Source organism: Podarcis cretensis (assembly GCF_951804945.1).
Source record: "Podarcis cretensis genome assembly, chromosome: 14".
In the NCBI taxonomy this organism is placed as follows: domain Eukaryota; kingdom Metazoa; phylum Chordata; class Lepidosauria; order Squamata; family Lacertidae; genus Podarcis; species Podarcis cretensis.
This window is the reverse complement of record NC_137183.1, coordinates 27754513-27772349: the sequence shown is the minus strand read 5'-3', so window position 1 is coordinate 27772349 and position 17837 is coordinate 27754513. Positions and strand designations below refer to the sequence as shown.

General features: G+C 48.0%; 1 protein-coding gene across 1 annotated transcript in view; it reads right to left on the bottom strand.

Moving 5' to 3' along the window:
* Positions 1-814: 814 nt before the first annotated feature.
* Positions 815-17837, bottom strand: part of SMAD3 (SMAD family member 3) — a 58403-nt gene continuing 41380 nt past the window's right edge. Inside the window, exons 2-9 of the mRNA XM_079954338.1 lie at positions 11937-12130; positions 11587-11721; positions 10456-10530; positions 8033-8083; positions 6824-7036; positions 5785-5922; positions 3624-3768; positions 815-956 (exon numbers count right to left, since the gene is read on the bottom strand). Coding sequence (XP_079810464.1) covers positions 833-956; positions 3624-3768; positions 5785-5922; positions 6824-7036; positions 8033-8083; positions 10456-10530; positions 11587-11721; positions 11937-12130 — 1075 coding nt within the window. The 3' untranslated portion in view covers positions 815-832. The remainder of the gene's footprint in view (positions 957-3623; positions 3769-5784; positions 5923-6823; positions 7037-8032; positions 8084-10455; positions 10531-11586; positions 11722-11936; positions 12131-17837) is intronic.

Sequence of the window (17837 nt, the reverse complement as noted above, 5' to 3'; positions counted from 1 at the left end):
TGATGTTGTGCATAATACCACCTCTGAGATCATTGCAACTAAAGTATAAATCAGGCCTTCCACACTGCAAGAAGTGAAATATCTGTAAGCCTGGGGCAATGCTGCTTCATTGAATTGCTACTCTCTCCTTACACTTTCCTCACCATTCCTACAAATGGTCTAACAGGGATGGGCCTGGCAGGCAGAAATGCAGGATGCAGGCACAAGCAAAAGCTTTTTTTTTTTTTTTTTAAGGAATGTAAAAGCAGTCCCTCTGCCACCCATTTCCCAAGCTGGATGTCCTCTAGTGAAGCGGCCAGGCTGGCGGTGGGATGGCAGAGGATAGAGACAGACAGAAGAGGCCCTTCTCCTTGCTCTCCCCCGTTCTGAGAACTGCTGACAAGGGCATCTGTGGACATCCAACGTGAGCTGCAGAACCTCTGCAAGGGAAGTTGCAAGTCTTGCTCCACTTCACTGGAACTCACACTTGGCAGCGTGTGTCAAAACATCTTCTACCATAGTCCAAAATTTCTCTACGACTGAAGTGCCAACTGTCTGGGCAAGGTCCACGAGGCACTGCAATGGCAAAACCTCTGTTCGTTCAAGCAGCGCCAGAGCAAAATCTTTCACTGAGAGGAAGGAGCCATCACTACGTGGCATCGGGCCTCAAGAGACTGTCGGCCACAACGTCACTGGCGAACCCTAAATGCTCGTTTTCAACGCGATCCGTAAGTTTTCTTTTTAAAAAACAAAGAGAGGTAAATTCTCAGGTGAGGGACTGACTTAGGTTGCCCTTTGCCAGGAGTTAAAACAGATTCCGCTTGCAAGTCTAGGCTTCTGCTTCCAGGCTCCTTTAAGACACGCTGGAACAGCGGATGCTGGGGGAGCCCATCTGGGTCAGGACCTTGTCTAGCCACTGTAAGGGGCCGTTCAGATGAAGCTCAATCCAGCAGGGAGTGCTTGTGACCGTCTGCCGCCTAGAAACGAGGAGAAGGAAGAATGAGAATCAGGGCTATGTGCTCCCCACACTAAAAATCGCAAGAGAAGCTATCAAAGTTCTGTGCCAGGAATTCTGCAACCAGCACAGATTGTGTCAGTTCCATAGCTGCATATTTTAAAGTGTGCACCCCCTTGTTTGGCTTCTACTAATCAACGGGGGGAGGGGAGGCAGCCCTGCACAGCCCCCAGAACTTGCGTGGCCTTTCAACAGCTGGGCAGCCACCCTTTCTGCAATCTAAGGGAGGGAGACAGAAACAGGAGGTTTATTTGAGACATGGGGGGCAGGAGGGCAGGCAATGTTTCACTGGGTGGGTCTTCAACTGTGCAGACTTGACAAAGAGCTACACGAAGGTTTTAGCTGCCCCTCTGCTCACACACATGTAAGCCCCTGTCCACAGCCTTGAGGACTGGAAGCTTATATTTAAAAACAAAATAAAAAGGAAAGGGGTTTCTCGGGATGCCAATTTGTGTGCCAGAGTCCATAGACTGAACACTGTAGAGCTGTAAACCCTCCCAGGAAGCTTTGCAGGTGTTAAGAAGCACCTCCCCTGTCTCTGCAAGCACAACCCAAAACCTATTTTGGCTACCCTGTAATTGTCAAAGAGAATCACCACACCCATTCCCAAGCCACTGACTTAGAGAGGGGGTGGGGACAGAATGGGAAGCTCATTCTGTGCAGCTACATGGCTCCCTAAAGCGCATCTTTTGTACAAATCAAAAGCCTGAAGAGCAAAAACAGCAAAGGCGAGTGATTTGGGAAGCGGGGGTAGCTTTGCGCTGGGACAGAGACCCAACTAGACGCAGCAACCCTGGCGATGCCAAAGTTAACTCACTGGAGGACAGCGGCCATATCGCACCAAGAGCAAAAGGCACTCTGGACTGGAGCACCATCCCCGAATGAGAGCCAGTCCCTCCCCACCCAATGCAACCCACTCATCTGGATCTCATTAAGAGCCCTGGCCCTCGGCCAAGACGAAACACAGTCGGCAAGCGGGGAGGGAGGGAGGGAGGGAGCAAGCTGGTTTCAAAACAAAATAGACTCCAGACATCTGGAGAAGTTGAAGGGGGTAACCCGAGAGGCCTCGGCTCTGGGCTTCATCTCCAGTCACTTGCAAGGAGGAGGAGGAGGAGGAGGAGGAGGAGGAGGAGGAGGAGGAGGTCTGCAAAGGCGCAGCTGCAAGGAGACTTTGATGGGGAGCCCTCTCTTGAAGAAGACCAAGGAACAGGGACCCAGAGTGCCCTTTAAGAATCTTCCTGGCTTTGATCCTGTCTGCACAGCACCTTCAACCAAGCAAGAATTAGGCTGTGTTCAATCTCCCCCCTCTCTTTCCCCCCAGAGTTACCAGCAAGGGGGTGCACAAGCAGTAGCCATCAGCCATGATGGCCACGCTCTGCTCCATGGTCGGAGGCAGCAGTGTTTCTGAGTCTTTGCTGCTGGAAATCGCAGGAGGGGAGAGGACTCTTGTGCTCAGATCCTGCTTGTGAGTTCCCACAGGAACCTGGCTGGCCACTTTGAGAACAGGATGCTGGGCTGGATGGGCCACTGGTCTGATCCAGCAAGGCTCTTAGGTTCTTAACTGAAAACACTCTCGCCTCTCACATGGTGCAAAATGGTTGCTTACTTAGAAATAATTCCTAGAATTGTGGAGTTGGAAGGGACCCTGAGCATCATGTAGTCCAATCCCCTGCAATGCAGGAATATGCAGTTGTCCCCTATGCATAGCTGTCAACTTTTCCCTTTTCTTGCGAGGAATCCTATTCAGAATAAGGGAATTTCCCTTAAAAAAAGGAAAACATTGACAGCTATGCCCCTATGGGGATCAAACCTGCAACCTTAGGGTTATCAGCACCACACTCTTATTAACATGTCCAATCTCGGAATAGATTCCTTCCATCTCCTAGTCCCCTAGACTCCAACTCTAAACGTGCAGAGCAGGGGTGATCGATGCAATGCCCTCCGGAAGTCACTGGACTCCAGTTCCCATCAGCCTCAGCAAGCATGGCCAGTGGTCAGGGAGGATGGGAGTTGTAGTCTAACACCACCTGGAGGGTCACAAGTTAGCTACCTACCCGCCCCGCCCCCAATACAATGGATTAAAAAGAAGAGAGAGAAGACAGTCCCCACGCAAGACGGATTGAGCAGCTAAAGCAGAAGGGGCCCTGACACTCCATCACCACCAGGGCCCCAACCTGGAGAATTCAGCCATCCTTGCCTTATCCACAATGGAGAAGCTTGCAGGATTTCCTGCACTGATGCCCCCTCCCTCCCACAGCTCCCCTTTCTCAAGGGCATGTAAGCTGAGTCAGCCCCCACAAAAAGTGAGATTTGGACAGTTCCCCCCTCTTTTCTATCTACCCCAGCACCACATACAGAGCTGCCTTGTTTTGACAGCACAACAGGACTTTGGGGCCTGCCTGTCTTAATGGATCTTGCGTTATCTTGCTGCTGGTTTTGTTTGCTAGTCTGTTTTGCTTTTAGAGTGTCTCTCTCTCCCCCCGCCCCCATTTTTAGATTTGACTTTTGTTTTGTACAGTTGCCAGTCTCCTGCAAGCTGCCTTGTGTACTTTTGCAGAAAGGCAGGGTATGGATTCATTAACAAGAACAAGAACAAGAACAACAACAACAACAACAACGAGGACCTGACCTGTATTCGGCCCCCCAGCCCTTGACAAAGCTCATTCGGATCGTGCACATTCTCGTCAGCTGGTAGACGGCTTCAAAGCCCTGGTTCACAGACTGGGCCAGAAGGGCAGCAAATTCCTGGTTGTTAAAAATCTTCAAGTTACAACCTGTTGAAGACAAGATCAGGGCAAATGTCAATGTGAAATGCGGAGACACATGGAAAGATTTTATTTTATTTTATTTGCTGAATGAGAGAGAGGTGACAACACACTCCTCCACAAGCCAGAACTTTGTAAGAAGAAGCAAGGGCAGTGAACACAATGGCAGGCACCATCCTGCAGACACCTGCCTCAAACCCCTTGCGAGGTCAGGAAGATGAGCCCTCTGATCGAAAGAGGAGTCGGGGTAGGGAGGTGATAACCCTGAAAATGCCAGCCATAACCTTGTAATGTTTAATAATAATGCAACGAGCTCATCCTCTTCTCCACTCCCCCCCCCAAAAAAACCCCCCAACCCTGCCATTCTAACAGGAGAGGAAGAGTGTTTGAAGATTCAGGGCAGATACATAGTCTTCACACAGCACATAGTTAAATTATGGAACTTGCTCCCATCAGAGGCAGTGAAAGCCACCCACTTGGATGGCTTTCAAAGGGGATTTGGCAAATTGCTGGAAGATAATGGCTACTAGCCACAAAGGCTATGCTCCACAGTCAAGAGGCAGCAATGCTTCTGAATACCACCTGCTGGAAACCCCAGGAGGGAAGGAGAGAGCTCTCATGCTCAGGTCCTGCTTGTGGGTTTCCTTTGGGGACATGTGGTTGGCTACTGTGAGAACAGGATGCTGGACCAGATGGGCCATTGGCTTGATCCAGCAGGCTCTTTTTTGCATTCTAAGCCTGAAGTCTGCCTGGCCCAGCAGTAAATGATGCTGAAGACTAAAACCCAAGTCCCTCCCCATGGAGGTTAATTTTCACCCACACCCATTGCCAAGTGGAGACTGGGGGTGCCTGGGAGAAGAAGATGCTCTTAGCATCATGGCGGAAGCACCTGCGCTCAGTTCTGGTAGCAAGCTGCACAGTCAGTTCTTAATGCACACAAACAAACACAAAACACCGTTCACTCCCTTCGTCACCCACTCAACATTCAGAGGAGCTCCTTCCTCCGAAGTCCAAGTTTTTGATGCACGGGCCCAGCTGCGAGCTAAAACTCCCTCTCTTTAAAAAAAGTTTCACAGCTGCTTTGGAGCACAGGGAGGCAGGAAAATAAAAAACTTTTCCCGTCGGCTGTCAAACACATGACAGCGTTGCTGCGCTTTGCTCAGCGCCCCAACCAGATGAACTCCCAAGTCTTGGCAGGCGCAGAGTTGCTGATCTAGGCACAAGCTCAGGCCAACGCCTACAGATACACACACAAGCACAGCCTTCTGATAGTGAGGTCAGAAGGCAAATGAAGGGGAAGCTGCAATCCCTAGGATATATCCTGTCAAGTTCTATCTACAAATTCAACGGTACAGGAGCTTCCCCAAGCTGGTGCCCTCTCAATGTTTGGGACTGCAGCTCCCAGTGATCAAAACACCTGGAAGGCACAAACTTGAGGAAAGCTGTTCCGAAGGACCTTGCCATGAAAGCCCAGTTAAGGAGCAAAATAAGTTCGGTTTGAGGACCTGTGTTCAAGTCCTTTCCCTTGCCATGGACCCAAATGGAAGATTTGCAGAATTAATATCTTTGCATTGCCGCAGAAAAGGGAGACTTCTTCCCCAGAAGTGGAGTGGGTGACATGGTGGGCTCTGGTACTGGAGAAGACTTCCCCATCAATGTCGTTTGGACAGCTGCCATTGACCCATCCACGGGGGACCCGGAGAACTTGGCTGTGCTTGAAAACTGGTGAAACTTGGTCAGTGAAAATTGTTCTGGAGAAATGGATAGAGCTTCCAAAAAATGAGAGTTCTTGGGGCATTGGGTGCTGCACCCCAAATGCTGTAGTTTGGGTAGCATGGACACAGATGGAGGCATCTTACAGGTGAGGGTTGGCAATTGTCTCACATCCACCAAAAAGAGACCACATCTATTCCTCCCTTGCAGAGTTTCAAAAGTCATGGCAGCTGGTGGATGAGGCCTTCACAGGGACAAAAGAAATAGTGGCAGGCATGCAGCAACAAAGGAGGAAAGCCACTCGTGAGTTACCTGGTGGGATCTTGCACACAGTGGCTGGATGCCACCCATAGCGCTGGTTGCAGTTAGGAGACTGGACAAAAATGGCACTGTCACTAAGGCACTCAGCGAACACCTCCCCTCCGATGTAATATAGCCTCACTCCTCTCCCTAGGAAAACACAGGGCAGCAAAGTCAGGGCAAAAGCAGTCAGAAGGCAAGGAAGGACACATTCAGAAGCAATGGTTCTCTCTTGCTCTCAAATGGCTTGGAAGCTACCCTGGGGACACCTGCCCCGCCACTGTGGACAGACAAAAGGTTGGGCTGGATGAGACACTTAGTGTGTTACCCTGCATGGAATTCAGGTGTTTAAATTTTATCCCTGCCTCCCCCCCCCCAATAAGTCACATGGTTGCTCATAATTAATTTTCACGGCCAGCTTCTGAGGTAGCCAAGTGTGGGTGGCCCAGCCAGATGATAGTAGTAGTAGTAGTAATAATAATAATAATAATAATAATAATAATAATAATAATAATTTATTCATCCTGGTTTAAAAACTGGGCTCAGGGCGGCTAACAGCAAAGATAAAACATTGATTAAAATGTGACTTAAAAACAGCATAAAATACAACATAAAATGCAGCATCAATATCAATAAAATTCAAAAATTCAGGAGTCATGGGGGGGGGGGGGGAACCCAGTCAGTAGACATCAAATGATCACCGGGGCTAACTGGCCAAGTTGGTCCTTCTAGGGCCAGCAAGGAGACCAGGGAAGAATTTAAATGTGGGGTCCCAGAAAGGGTTTCTTCATAGAAGAGGAAAAAGGGAATAGAGGGTCAGACTAATTCAAATTGAAGGCCAGGCAGAACAGCTCTGTCTTACAGGCCCTGAGGAAGGAGATCAAGTCCTGCAGGGCCCTAGTCTTGTGGGACAGAGCATTCCACTAGGCCGGAGCCATCACTGAAAAAGCCCTGGCCCTGGTGGAGGATAGTGTGGCTTCCTGTGGTCCAAACTCTCCACCAAATTCCACCACCAAACTCTCCTCGGATGCAACGAGGCAAGAGACGCTACCGATGTGTCGCCTGGTGAGCTCCACTGCTGCGTTGCGGTTGACGTTCGACAGCAACCCGAGGCAGAAGCGCTCAGAGTTTGAAGGGTCGGTGAAGCCGTCCACCGTCATGGAGGGCTGCGACGCATGGAAAGTTTCCCCAACACGCTGGTTGAGCTCATAGTAGGAGATGGAACACCAGAAGGCAGGTTCACAGTAAGTGACTGGCTGGAGATCTGCAAGAAAGGAGAGGAGTGAAAATTTGAGAGGAGCAAATATTAATGCTTCATTGGTTTTAAAAACTACACAACACAAAGTAATCAACAGAAAGAAAAGAAAAAAACATAAACAAACATTCATTCCATAATTAGTGCTTGTTGTAGGTAACAATTTGTAGTTGGTTTCCACATGACCTCTGATCCCCCATTGTGGTTCCCAAGCTCCTTCCTTTGACTACACACTAAGCTTTGTCTCTTCTAGGTTATTTCAGTTACATTGATTTTATCAAATTATCTTATTACACGCAGAAAGTCACTCCAAGCCTGCCAACGGATTTACGTTTTTGCAATGTTCTTTGAAATCAACTCTGTACACATCCCACTCTCTATTAAATTTTTGATCAGTAACTTCTTGAAACTTTGCTGATAATCTGGCCAGTTCTACATAATCTCACATTTTGTTTTGCCAATTTAGTTTGGATGGGGTAGCATCTCCTTTCCAACCCTTTGCGATTAAAATTCTAGCTGCTACTGTTGCACACATAAAAATTCTCCCAAATTTCTTTGAGATTTCATTGCTCATTATTCCTAGCAGAAAGGCTTCAGGCTTCCTGGGGAATGAACATGTAAACATTTTTTTTAAAGTTCGTTGTAGATTATCTCCCAAAATTCTCTAATTATTCTGCAGTTCCACCACATGTGGATCATTGTGCCTTCTGCCTCCCCGCATTTCCAACAGGTGTTTGGCCTAGATCTAAACATTCTGGCCAGTTTAACAGGTGTTAGATACCTCCTGTAGAGAATTTTCATGCAATTCTCTGTTAAGTCATAACATGCAGTCAGAAGCTTCTTTCAAATCCAGCCTTAAACTAATTATTAAAACAAACCACCACTTGCCTTTGCAAGACATTTCCCTGTTAGGTGCCCCACCCACCGGCTTCATATCACTGCCTAGGCCATCCCCGAAACACCTCTATGTGGATTTCAAAAAAGCCCAAGCGGCACCGTCCTTACCCAGATTGTTGTGTGCAGGGGACATTGGATTTGGAGATAAATTTGGAGAACCTGGGTGGGGAGAGAAAGAAGATACAATTATGCTAAGATACTATCTGCCCAAGAAGAAACACGGAATCCTAGTACTGTAGAGTTGCAAGTAACCTAAAGAGTCATCTAGTCCAAACCCCCCCCCCCCTGCAATGAAGGAATTAAGTTGATACCGCTACTATAGTGCTTTTAAAATAGTGATGACATTCATATCCACAACAATTGCTTGAGGAAGTTCTTGGGCAAGTCTGAAGAAAAATTCGTGAGGCACTTCTAACTGGGAGTTACCTGGGATCCCACTGCTGCCTCTTCAGCAGGTGGGTGGGTGACACTGCTGGCACAGGGAGAGCAGGGCACCATCCTGCAGCTGAAGTTAGTGCCCACCAGCAGATTATAGGGCAGCCAGCGAGGACTGTACTTGCTCCTTCTGCTGCCTAAAGCCTAGTGCAGTGATGGCCAAACTTGGCCCTCCAACTGTTTGGGGACTACAACTCCCATCGTCCCTAGTTAACAGGACCAGTGGTCAGGGATGATGGGAATTGTAGTCCCAAAACAGCTGGAGGGCCAAGTTTGACCATCACTGGCCTAGTGGGCTTCCCATGCCCAAAGAGAAAGCAAGGAGGACTTCTTCTTTCTGTCTGAAATAAGAGAGTGAGATGGGGCATTTGCACCCTGCTCTTCTGCCAAGAAAGGCTTCTCAAGTGGCTTACATACAGCAATCAAAACAAGAGACAGTCGCTATCTGGACAGGCTTGCAATTCAGTTTTTTTTTAAATGACACACAAGGAAAAAAGGACAGAGAGGGAAGAGGGACAAATAAAACATCAGACTCGGGCACCAGTTCTTAAACTGTTCTTACAATGACCAGCTGGCACAGCTCAGGGGCAGGAGGTGCCTGAAGGAGCTGGTCTTTGGGCAAAGCTGATGGACTGAACTCTGCATTCCATCTCTCCCCATGACTGAATGGCTGATCCCAGGTGACAGCTAAGTTGCTGTCCAAGACATCTGGAGTCCACCGGGTTGTAAAAGGCTGCACTAGAGGCTCAAGCCTTCACCATATAGCATGGACCAAGACACCTGCTGCATGTCAGTTCCATGAGCACATGCCACTGATGCCTGAGCCATTCTTCGCGTCCCCTCTACCTTTGTATTTTGCATGGAAAACATCTGTTTAGGAATCAAAGACTCAGATTTAAAAAACTGTATGTTTTCCCACGCGGACAGGGCACTCCGATGGTACATTCAAAGCCAAAGCCAATTCAAATAATTATGGCCCTGAAGGCATGCCCCGTATAGCGTTTCAGACAGACGCCAACCACACGGCCAATAATTGCACACACCAATGGTGTTGTACCAAAGAGGGTTGAGCGTGAGGCCTACCAGCAATCCCACGCCGGCCTCCTCCCACCTGTGTGCTTATGGCAAAAGACGATAAATGTGTCACTCGTTCCCCTTTTAGAAACCCACAAGCATTCTTCAGCCCCAGCTATGGCGAGGGAGATGGCAAACAATACGTGGCAGGGGTGTTGGCGTGGATTGTCCCATTCTCTCTTCCCAACTCGCCAGTTCTCCCTTGACCAGCCCTTGTGTTTGCCCCAACTTTTCCCTTCCTCTTCAGCTGTAAATGGAAAGAAGAGCCATATGGAGCCAAGGTGGTGTAATGGTCAGAGTGTTGGACTAGCACTTGGGAGACCAGGGTTCAAATCCCCACTCGGCCCATGAAGCTCACTTGGTGTCCTTGAGCCAGTCACTGTTGCTCAGGCTAACCTAACCATGCAAGGTGGTTAGGAGGTCAAAATGGAGATGGGGAGGATGCTGTGCCAGCCTGGAGGGGGTGCAGCAATCAGGCCCGGATCAGGCATGATGCTGTCTCCCCAGTGCCCTGATATGGGGCTTCTGCCAGTGGGAGTCCACACCTTTGACAGGCAGAACTGAGAACTGCATGCCAGAGGAGGGATGCCAGCATCACTCTATGGGCATAGGCTGGTGGAGTAGTCCGGGCTGGGCAGAGAGAGATCTCATTCCCTTCTTCCACTACTGCCCTGCCCACCTCTAGGCACAATGAATCAGGGGTTTGAATGACAGCCTAAATAAATAAAGAGAGATGGAAGACTCCAAGCCAGGTGGAGAAGGGGCAGTGGGTGGCATTCAGCTAGGTTTTCCTCCAAGTAAACTCATTTAAATTAACAGACCTAACTTGGACTTCTTAAAATTAATCAACATGACCAAGTAAAATGTGGCTGCATGCTACCCCCATATACAGAGTGCAAGAGACTGGGAAAGAGATCACTTCTAAGGAGTTTTCAAACTCTGGTAGATTATTCTACTAAAATGACAAGAGAGATGAGCACAATTCCATCAAATGCCACATATTAATTTCCAGCATGATGTACCTGCATCCATGCTATGGTTCATCTGATGGTCACTGGTTTCTCCATCCTCACTCAGATAACCAGGAGGGGGTGTTTCTGCAAGTGGGGGGGCAGGGCACAGGGGGTGGGGAGAGAAACAGAGATGTCATAAAAATCAAGCAAAATTCAGGAAATATGAGCAGATATTTATAAACAATGCTGCCCTTGTCCAATGTCTCGAAAAGAGCTTTATAATCCATCACCTCCTTAGAGCAAATGCTGCAAGATCAGTAGCTACAGCTTCCCCTTTTACAGACGGGTCAACTGAGGCTTCTCTAAAGTCCAGGACTTACGAGGACCTTATCCTGAGCCCACTCTAGACTCCAGAGTTAATTTTCAGAAGACCTCCTTCCCCATGCTCCTTTATTCACTGGGAATGGAAAATGAGTTAAGACACACAGGGTCTTTCTCTCTCTGCTCGGAAGCAAGAGAAAAGGAGGAAGAAGTTGAAAGCCCTGAGGCGACAACCTTCATTGCTAAAGTTACTTCCATTCAAAATAGGTAGATTGGCGACACATAGAAGCAGAAATGTTAATGTGTTCCGAGTGTCTAAGCCCAGAGGTGGGCAAAAAATAGGCCAGATTGACTGGAAGATCTTGGGGTGATTTGCCGTAGATCAAAGCAAGGATTTCCAATTCCCAGCTGCTTAGCAACATTTACTTATTTAATGACAATAGCAGCAAGTGAAAAGGTCTCCGCACCCCCAACAAACCAGGTGGCTGAAAGAGAATACTCAGGCGTTAGAGGGACACCAGACGTGGATATCTGGTTCTTAGTTCTGGTATTGATCACAAATTCCCGGACTGAACATGCGCTCAGAGGCACTCTGGGCTGAATCCAAAGTAACACTGAGTAACACACCCATCGCACAAGCAGAAATCCTTGAGTTGGATACCACCATCTGTTGCTTAATTCACAGCTCACCATTATTTTTGTACCTGGGTCTGGTAGACCTGGGGAGCGGGTGGTTCTAGTCAAAGGAGACAATGTAGATCTCCCAGGCCTTGAGCCTGGTCACCTCTGGTCTTGCCAACAGAGCACCTGAGCTGTAATTCCATCCACCCAACTAAAAGGGTCCGCACACCACTTCTGTTGGGCCAAAGCATACCGTACCTGGAATGTAGTTGCTTTGAGGTTCTATGCCCGCTGGGAAGTTAGTGTTCTCTGGAATGGAGTGGCTATAATCATCCAGTGGTGGAAACTCAGCTGGGATCTCTGTATGCCTCGGAACCAATACTGGAGGTAGCACTGAAGAGGTAAGACAGCCAAGGAGCAAATGTCAGCAAGAAGTCGAACAACAAGGTCAGCAGTATTGGGTGCAATTCCTGTACAATGTTGGGTGCAATTCCACCACCTGCTCCGGCTTCCAGTGTCCCAGCCTTCTACACAAACACTAAAACAACAACAACAACAACAACAACAACAACAACAACAACAACAACAACAGAGGCCCGTTATAGTACCTGGTGTCTCCACTCTTTGATAGTGATATGGATTCACACAGACTTCATCCTTCTTCATGTTAAAGGCGTATTCACACATCTCCATGGCTCGCAGTTCGTGGTGGCTGTGAAGATCTGGCCACCGCCAGAGCCGGCAATAGATAACATGAGGGAGACCCTTTCGGTGGGATACCTGCAGCCGGCCATCCAGCGATCTGAAATGTTGGAAACGAAAAGGCAATATTAGAAGTGGAAAAGGCAGAGGGCTTTGGTTTGAGAGTTCTTCCCTATTGAATAAAAGAATCTTATGGCAATTAGAAGGAAATGAATCCATAGAGACAAGTTGGCTGGTTATTAATGTATCGGCAGAATGGCACTGCATTGTTGCCCATTTTGTTCACCAGTGGGGTGGGAAGAACAGGACAACCAGACGTTTTGATCTCCTGAAAAATCAAGGAATAGGGAATATCCACTGCACCTAGATCCAGCCTACAAGAGATTTAGCATGTACAGCCAAGAAGGGGTAAGCAGGAAGCACATCACCCCAAGAACGAAAGAAGAGGCTATTAAGCTTCTGTATTCTTGCTTGTCACTATTATTTAGGCACTCCTCTCTTTAACTTTCACACGCTTGCACGAATTGAATTTTTAAAGTGTTTCTCCCAACTCTCTGTACAGAACAGATTAACAGTGGGGAGGACATTTAAAAAACACAAGAGCAAAGGGATGCAAACGTAGCAGTGACAACAACAAAAAAACAACTGCAAGGAACATGCAAAAATTAAGATTACTCTGAGCTGGAAATCTCAGCTCCATTATTTATTTATTTTCCCTGGCATTGTACAGTTAAAGACTAAATTATATAAAGTTTCTTAAATGATTAAAAAAAAAAAGCCATGTTTGAAATGTTGAGGTTATAAAACTCTTCCCTGTAGCAAAATTACAGCTCCTGCAACATGAGACACCTTTTGCAGAAAGCTTCATAATAATTTTTGTTTTTAAAATGCACCGTGTGATTGGAAGTGAACCGCAGAGGATTCCTGGTTTAAAAGCAGAGCAATGTAGAACGCTGGCAGAGAATTCCCCCAGGCGAAGAAGCCTCCAAGCATCCCTTCCCTGCACTCAACAGAGGCTATTCCAAAAGAGGTGGAAACAGAACCATGGCAAACAAGGGTCTTCTAAGGAGGCCAAGCCAAGGAAGCAGGTGAAGGCAAGAAAGGTGGCTTATCTCAGTCATGCCAAAATCTGTAAATCTCATTTTTCCAAGCTCCTTCTATTTCCAAACTTAAATTCAATTTCCCCCATTTCCACAACAATTCACATTTAAAAAAAAAAGTTCTCATGAAATCTCACTGGCATTTTAGCGTGAATGTCTCACAATAAACATATTTTTATATGCAGCTTTGACTAATACACACACTTTTTGCAAGCAATTCCCCCCCTAACATAATGCATTTTCAAACATATGTATATGCATTTTTGTACACATTGCTTGGCTGGAGAACAGCACTACCAAATTCAGAGAAGTGCAAAGTTTCAAAAGATGGCTGTGTTTCAGTTTGCCTATTGTTTTGAAAAGCACAACATTGGTTCAGCTTTATTTCCCCCCCCCCCATGTAATTTATTGAAAATCAAGACAGTATATACAATGTGTTCCAAATCAGCAAAATCAGGCGCATGTTTAAATCTGAACTGAACTACCGTATTTTTCGCTCTATAAGATGCACCAGACAACAAGACACACCTAGTTTTTGGAGGAGGAAAACAAGAAAAAAAATATTCTGAATCTCAGAAGCCAGAACAGCAAGAGGGATCGCTGCACAGTGAAAGCAGCAATCCCTCTTGCTGTTCTGGCTTCTGTGATAGCCGCGCAGCCGGCATTCGCTCCATAAGACGCACACACATTTCCTCTTACTTTTTAGGAGGGAAAAAAATGAGTCTTATAGAGCAAAAAATACGGTAGATCTCTCCCCAATCCTTACTCTCAGCTCTGCTTCACTCCCCCCGCCTCCTGCGCCAGGATTAAAATTACAATCGAAGCCATATTCCAAGTGGCTTTAAGAAGTCAGCCATCAAGGTCCAAGCCAGCACAAACACAGTGGCCAACTGCAAGTGGACGCAAGTTCTGCCAACGCCCTACTGTGCCGCTTCCTTACCTACCATTTAAACAGCCTCCCCAGCACACCAGATCCATTTATTTGGGACAAAACTGGTGCCAGCTGGGAAGCTTTCCCACGCCCATGGCTGACTGGCAAGAGCCCTGTTTTCCTACTCAAGCTCCTCCATGAGAGGTTGCAACGGTGGTCAGTCCCGTCCAGCATCAGCACTGCCATTTCCTGTGGCAGGAACTTTTTAAAGTTTGCTCTCATAGGCTAAAACCGAACCCAAGCAAACGTCCCAAAACATCCTCCGCCCTTCTGAGCTGTGTCTGGGCAAGAAGAGATGGAGGTGGGCAGTGCCGTCTATGACACACAGGGGAAGGTGGAGCCCAACTCAGTTATTCTGGGCTGACCCCCAACCAACATGAACTAGAGGAAGGAACATAGCTGGATCTGCATTGAGAGAGAGAGAGAGGGAGAAGCGGGGATACACTTTGTGGGCAGGCTGAGGAGTAAGAAGGACCTGGTTTGCCAGAAAGTGCACCCAACCGCTCCAGGGAGGGAATTCCAAGGCACCCAAGAGCACCATCCATTATCTACACCTGTGCAATCACAGCAGAAGGTTTGTAGCTCAAGAGCAGCATCTCCCAAACTTGGGTTTCCAGCTGTTTTTGGACTACAACGCCCATCATCCTTAGCTAGCAAGACCAGTAGTCAGGGATGATGGGAATTATAGTCCAAAACCAGCTGGAGACCCATGTTTGAGAAACACTGCTCTAGAGCATAAGACAAGCCTGCTGGATCAAGCCAATGGCCCATCTAAGTCCAGCATCCTGTTCTCACTGCGGACAACTAGATGCCTGTAGGAAACCAGCAAGCAGGATTCAAGCACAAGAGCCCTCTTCCCCTCCTGTGGTTTCCAGCAACTGGTGTTCAGAAGCAGTGCTGCCTCCAACTGTGGCAAGAGTACGCTATCCTGGCTAGTAGCCATCGATAGCCCTCTCCTCCATGAATTTGTCTAGTCCTCCTTGTTTAGGTGGAAGATGGTAGAGCATCTGCTTTGCTTGCAGAAGGCCCCAGGGTCCCATCCCTGGCAACATCTCAAGATAGGGCTTTGAAAGTCTCTTTTCGCAAAAATCCTGGAGGGCTGCTGCCAGTCAGGGCAGACAATATTGAGTTAGCCGACTCAGCACAAGGCAAACCAACATGTGGCTACATCATATATTTTTTTTAAAGGTTCCATTGCCCCTTCCTCCCTGCCTTCCTCCTTTCATCTTCCAGGTTGTTGCAGTGAGTGTGGTTGGTGATTCAATTTCAGCATGGCAAAGACCAATCTATGCAAATTGAGAGAGAAGACCTCTCATCTCAAAAGCACTTTGGTGAGTAAGCTAATAATCCTCATTCCAGATCCACTGGAGTCGCAAGTCTCATACTGCTAAATTAAACACTCCTTTGAAAAAGAAGCAGCGATTCCAGGCATACCAATTCATTCACGTCTCAGCGCCCTACGTGATCCAGCAGGGAGTTTCATCAGAACAGGAAGAGAGCAGAATGTCAAGGAAATTCTCTGGCGTGCTGAAGAAGGAATTGCTTAATGCAGCCTTTGTCAACCTGGTGCACATCCGCTTCAGCCAGTATGGCTGTGCTCCTATCAGCTCCCAAAAGCAGATGACTTATGCTGGTTAGGGCTGATGGGAGTTGCAGTCCAACACATCTGGAGGGAGGGCACCAGGTTGGCAAAAGCTGGCTTAAAAAAAAGACAGTCAACTCTGGTCCAAGAAGGTCACCAGGAGACAGAGTACAACACTTGAATTTGCACATTGTCAAAGTACTGTTGCCTATTTTGGGAAGGGCCTTGGCTCAGTGGTAGAACACCTGCTTGGCATGTAAAAGGTCCCAGGGTTCAATCCTGGCACCTCCAAGGTAGGGCTGAGAGAGACCGCAGCCTGAAAGACTGGAGAGCGCCTGCCAGTCAGTGTAGATAATTAGGAACAGAGGGAGCTGCCTTGTACAGAGTCAGCCTGTTGGTCTAGCTAGCCTAGTATTGTCTACACTGGCTTGCAGAAGCTCTCCAAGGCAGGGGACATTCTCAGCCCTACTTGGGAGATGCTGAAGATTGAGCCTGGGACAAGGCAGATGCTCTACCATTGAGCTATGACCCTACGCCATAGCTAGGCCAATGCAGACCTAGACTGACCAATGATCTGACTTGGAATAAGGTCAATGGATACCATCATAGGGAAGCAAGTGCAGGCAAAGTTCTCTTCGGTCTGAGTTATTCCTCTTACAGAGTTCTTATGAGTCTGTTAACAGACCCATCCCTGCAGACTCAGAGACACAGAGGTGGTTTAAAAAGCCATGAGGTTTTCATATTTTTAAGTTCTTCTGCATCTGATGAATAATCCAGACCTGTACTTTCTTCCTGAGGCAGTTTTATGACTGGATTGGCCCATTTTTGCCAAATACTAAATAATATATTCCACCCACCCCCCGCTGCCAATTACAGAAGCACTCCCAGGACTGGAGAAAATCTGCCATCTAGTCATGAAACCCAGTTTGCCAGCCCCCTCACACCAGACTCTGCTTTAGAAGGGCAGATGAGAGGGAGGGATGGGCGGGGGGGGGGAGGAGGAAGGATGCCTGCACACACAGAAGAGACCAAAGGGGATCCTCTTGTTGCTCGCTATCCAACTGGCCTTGTGGTTTGGGGACTGAGGGTGGGGAGAAAGCGAGAGAATAGAGGTGACCCTCCAAGCCCTCTTAGTCCCAGGGCCCGCCAGCTGCAGTCTACATCATTCTAGCTGCGCACCTCTGACCTCAGGGCAACCAGGCAAGGAAGCCAGGATTTTTTCAGGCCACCGATACACTTCTGGTTCTGGTATTTGTGGCATGTGTGAGAAGGCAAGAGAGTGACTTTTGGGGGACCGGCCTATGGGGTTGTATTTTGTACACCCAAAACCATGCACTTCCCCCCAAAGGGGTTCAGTGGTGTTTGATACACGACTCCTGCCCCCTCCCCCCAAAAAGCAGTTCAACCAGGGCTATTTAGAATCACATGCATGTGGATAACACACACACAGAGCAGAGACTTGTAACAGGGCCTTCACAGCGGTGGCCCCACAACTATAGAATCTGAGTGCTAAGGAACACAAGACGCTATCGTATAGCATCCGTCCATCTGGCTTGGTATTACATGACTGGCAGCAGCTCTCCAGGGTTTCAAAGTAGAGTTTTCTCTAGACCTACCCAGGACTGAACCTAGGACCTTTACGCAGCATGCAAAGCAGGTGTCATAACACTGTGCTATGGATGCTCCTGGCTCATCCAGTTCAGTATTGTCTCTAAAGTGCTTTGCACCCACCTGGAAATGCCATTGGGGATTGAACCTGGGACCTTCTCCATACAAAGCCGGTGCTACTGCCACTGAGGTATGGCCCTTCCCCATGGCTAGGCAGGCAGGCCCCATCCACTGCACTTTTAAGTGGGCCTTAAGACATAGGCCTTCCCTGAGGCCTTTGCCGCTTGAAATAAGGCTATAAAGCCAGGGCTCTGCTGCCAGGGTCTGGAAGAGTTCTATTGTCGCCAGTGCTTTAATTTACTTCTGCTCCGGTGGTCACCCTCCTAGTGTTATGGAACAGACATTCCAAACAGCTTTGCGTTGTATTTGAACTCCGGTGCCGATTGCATTTTGCGTGGTGAGCTGCTTTGTGGAGCACGGTTCTCAAAAAAAGCTGCAAATCTTTCAAATAATAAATGAGGCATGGGGGGAAGCGCATGTCACATTCCCCGTCTCTCCCCACGACAAAACTGGGACTTCTTGTGAC